The sequence below is a fragment of the Charadrius vociferus genome, unplaced genomic scaffold (genome assembly GCF_000708025.1).
Source record: "Charadrius vociferus isolate BGI_N301 unplaced genomic scaffold, ASM70802v2 scaffold72, whole genome shotgun sequence".
Classification (NCBI taxonomy): domain Eukaryota; kingdom Metazoa; phylum Chordata; class Aves; order Charadriiformes; family Charadriidae; genus Charadrius; species Charadrius vociferus.
The window spans coordinates 242,886-246,847 of record NW_009647830.1 but is presented as its reverse complement, the minus strand read 5'-3'; the positions used below and the strand labels follow the sequence as shown (position 1 = coordinate 246,847).

The 3,962-nt window shown below is 38.1% G+C and overlaps 1 protein-coding gene across 1 annotated transcript in view; it reads right to left on the bottom strand.

The window, feature by feature from the left end:
* The window catches only part of DEPDC4 (DEP domain containing 4), a 17,960-nt gene extending 14,355 nt beyond the window's left edge, over positions 1-3,605 (bottom strand). The window contains exons 1-2 of the mRNA XM_009882632.1: positions 3,566-3,605; positions 3,245-3,340 (exon numbers count right to left, since the gene is read on the bottom strand). Of these exons, the coding sequence (XP_009880934.1) occupies positions 3,245-3,340; positions 3,566-3,605 (136 nt within the window). The remainder of the gene's footprint in view (positions 1-3,244; positions 3,341-3,565) is intronic.
* Between the last annotated feature and the right edge of the window lie 357 nt (positions 3,606-3,962).

Sequence of the window (3,962 nt, the reverse complement as noted above, 5' to 3'; positions counted from 1 at the left end):
CGTGAGGGCAGTCACCGGCCCTCCGGGCAGCGGGAAGGAGGGGGTGCCCTGAGAGTCCGGTCTCGCTGTAAATAACAGTAAATACTGAGGGGAGGGGGGGGGACGACGACGGGACTGGCCCGCGAGAGACAATCCAGGGGTTTGGGCAGCCGTGTGGGTTAGGTTTCGTCTGTCAGCAGGAGGCAGACACATCCCCGTGCGTGGATCTCGTTCCGTGAGTTTTTGGTGGGGTTTCGGTTGCAGGTCAGTACTGAAATACTGAAGAAAAAAAAAAAAATAAAAAATCATGAAGGTGACTTGGAGTGAGGGCAGCTGCACCGTGCACAGCACATCATTGCGTTTGATCCTCCTGTTGTTCCTGTAACAGATGGAAAAGCTTTATCGTGCCTTAAAAATGTTGGGTTGGTTTTGGTTTTTTCTTTTCCTCATTTCTTCTGTCAATTCATCATTGTTTGGGCCAGATCAGAAGGATGGGAGTTTGGGTTGGGTGGCACGAAGTACCCATGCACCTGCCTGCCGCCTTCGTTCACAAAGGGGAGTCCCAGCTTGGTATAGGCCAAAATAGTGGCAGAGCGTATGATGAACTGCTGTACAGTGTGCACCCGTATCCATACATCAGATTAAGCTATGAATTAGTTCAAGGATAAATTAATAGCTTTAAATCATGCAGTTGTTTTACATGAGTGAGAATTAAAGAGTGGTGAGGAATCTTTGTTTTGGATTTACCTTTGTTTCAATATTTTGAATGTTTTGCATCATTGCCTATTGCTGTGTTGGCTGTAGCTTACTATCTTGCCAAGTGATTAGGTCGTCATCATCATGGTCCCTTACTGTTGCTGAGGTACCTCAGCATAATGATCATTATCAAACAACACATTGACCATCCATATTTCTTTTTAGGATTAGTTCCAGCTTTCATGGACTTAGTGTCAGTAGCGTTGATATTACCCATGAAATTAAAACAGGAAGAAATCAAGGTTCTTAAATATTTATTGCATGTCCTGAACACCGTTACTCTTAAGATCTTGTACTTCTCTCGTTTATTACCTTTTAAGTTGAAATGAAAGTTTCATTGTGGGTGATTGACTTTCTTTATTGTCCCGTGGTTGTTAATTTTTCTATAAATAGTTGTTCATTCTTAAAAGAACTGAACAAACCAGTTTTCATACAGGTGAGAACTAAAGTTGCATATTTCAGATATGATTAAATCATCACAATTTGTGGCATTATAGATACTACCCAAAATAGATACTTTTTTTTTTGGCATGGGTTTTCTAGGTACATTGTTCCTGTTGACATATATTGAGATTTTACTGAAGTTGGTAATAACAATTGTTTTTATAAAGCAAAAATACGCTATTTTAGATTACAATCCAAATGTTGAGACGAGGATTTCTACAAATTTAGGTGGTCGTAAACTTAAAACCCAAGCTGCTTATTGTGAAGTAAGTTTCTCAGTACTCCTTACTCAGTAGCTAAATTAAACAGTAGTTTGCATACTGTCAAGCTGGCGAGGAACAGGTTGGACAGGGCCTACCAGGCTTGATTTTTAAATCCTAACCCCTCAGACACTGGAATGTTGTTGACATTCTCACCTAGTGGCTTTTCCAGGCTTCTCACTGCAGTTAATCTGTCACCCACAGCAGCGGGCACTTCTCATTTATTCAATACTACCCCATTTTTCCATCACCTGTATAGAGAAGCTCCCTTTCAGATATATACAAAGGAATTTGAACACACATGCGCATGCATTTTCTTCATAATATCTCCACAATTAATTTTGCCAAGCGTCTCTTTGGTCTTTAGAGTTCTAATATAAGATTGTGTTGCATTGATACTGGAGAAGGTCTGATGGCTGGGAGTAAATGAAACAATGCAAAAAGCACAAGATTTAAAAACAAATAAATTAGATTTGCGGTTATCTTAAACTCATTAGGATTGATTTTATAGTCCTTTAGCTTATAGAGTTTGCCGCACGGAATAGCTGCAGCATAAAATCTCTGAAAGCTGGAGATATCCATAGCTCCTATTTAGAATACTCCATGATCCTTGTTTCTACCTATTTATCAGGTTAATGCAAAGTTCCTTTATACAGGGGTATTAGCTAATGTCTAATAGCTGTTTGGTCTTGGGCTGCACAGTTAGGAATTGCATGCATTTTTCCATAGCACAATTCATAAAGTAAAATTAATATATTGTAATGAAATGTTACATACCGTAATAAAATTACTTAATAAAGGAATTCTATGTTTCTGTAATTTATTTCCAGCTATCTTCTCAACAAAACACTTAATACATACCAAGCAAGTACATAATTGTTCTTAAGATTATCTCATTGTATTCAGACTCAGCTTCTCATATCTCACAGTCCCTATAATTAAGACCAACTCCACCCTTAACATGCTTGTAGTCATATCTGTTTCTGCTGCTGAGTACTCCTGTTCAAGCCGTCTCAACTATTTCTGATTTTAAAGTTAATATTTGCAGGATTGAAATCTGTGCAGCTGGATACCTTTCTTTTTTATAATATATTTTCTTAAAACTCCTAGTTCTTCATTTAATAGCACAAAGTTGCATCACTCAGCTAACATGGAAATGGGAGAAATATCTATGGAGCCACAGCATTAGTGTATTTCTCCATTTTGCTGAGGAAGAATACTGAAGGTGGGATATAATGGCAACAATAGTCAAGCTAGAGCAGCATAGATGTGTTGCTTCCAACACTGTGCTAGAGTTTGCTTAGGACTAGGTTAATACTGTTGCACGCATCTACACACAGTGAATTGTTCAGTAACTCATATTACTTTTAAGAAGTTTTGTTTAGTATGTTTATTACCTCTTTTAGAAATCAAGTCTATTTTTCCAATTTGATACTAATCAGATTATTTCTAATGGAATCAGATCTGTAGTACCAGGGGGAGAAGGTGTACATGTCCAAATAACAGTGTGATTGATTTCAGTCAATTTTGACTGAGGTATACAGGTGTCAGCAATAAGTTGCTACAAGGCTAAAGAGCTGTGGAAAGGAAACAAACTCCATCTGTGTCTTGAATGTGGAAGAAGCTGTGGCATAAATGCATATATTAATAGTTACCAGATAAGCTACGTAGACCAGAACATTGCCTTATAAATGTAAATAATACAGTGGGAAGAGCTTTAATTTGTACAAGCAAGGACCTCGTACCCGATCAGAAGGACATTGGGGCTGATTAGTCCCAGTGCTCACTGGATTACTTGTTAGTACCTTCTGCTTCTTCAGTCCTTGTTACTGTGGCTTGGCAAACATCATCTTCATCACAACAGAATCTTGTCTCTTCCCCTTGAATAGGAATGACATTCTCTATTTTTCAAAGAAGTAGTTTTACACAAATTATATGCCAGTGAGTTGAGTACATGGCCAATAAGCCCATAAATGAAAACAGTATTTCTGCAGATTTTACTACATTTCCTGCTATCTTAGGTTTGTTTTACTGTAGGTTGAAGGAATTTGGACTCTCACACCTAATTTGAAAGAGAGTGTGAAGAAATAACCTTAAATGTTGCCTTTGAATATACCACATAATACTGATTCCAGGAAATCCCTTCTTCTTGTGTTCGCTCTCCATCTTTGCTCATACCGATAAGGAAGATGAACGTCTATCTCTTTTTTTCTCTGTCTGCTTCCTGTCTTCATTCTTGTGTATAAGTTATCAGAGACAATTGTATAAATGGGACGTAGGCTTCAGAACTTCTATCTTGCTGAATAGGGAAGTCAGATTTTTTGGCACTAATTGTGACAACTTAGGAAACCGTGGAAGTACACACTACAGGGAAAGACGAACTAAATTGTAAGATGCCACAGTCTTATAGCTCTTAAAATTGGAAGATGATATAAAAAACTTCCTTGTACAATTTTGTTAAAGCATAAAAAGGTGGTTTCTTGTTTCCTTTCTCTGCAGCCGCTGATCAGCTCATTGATACTT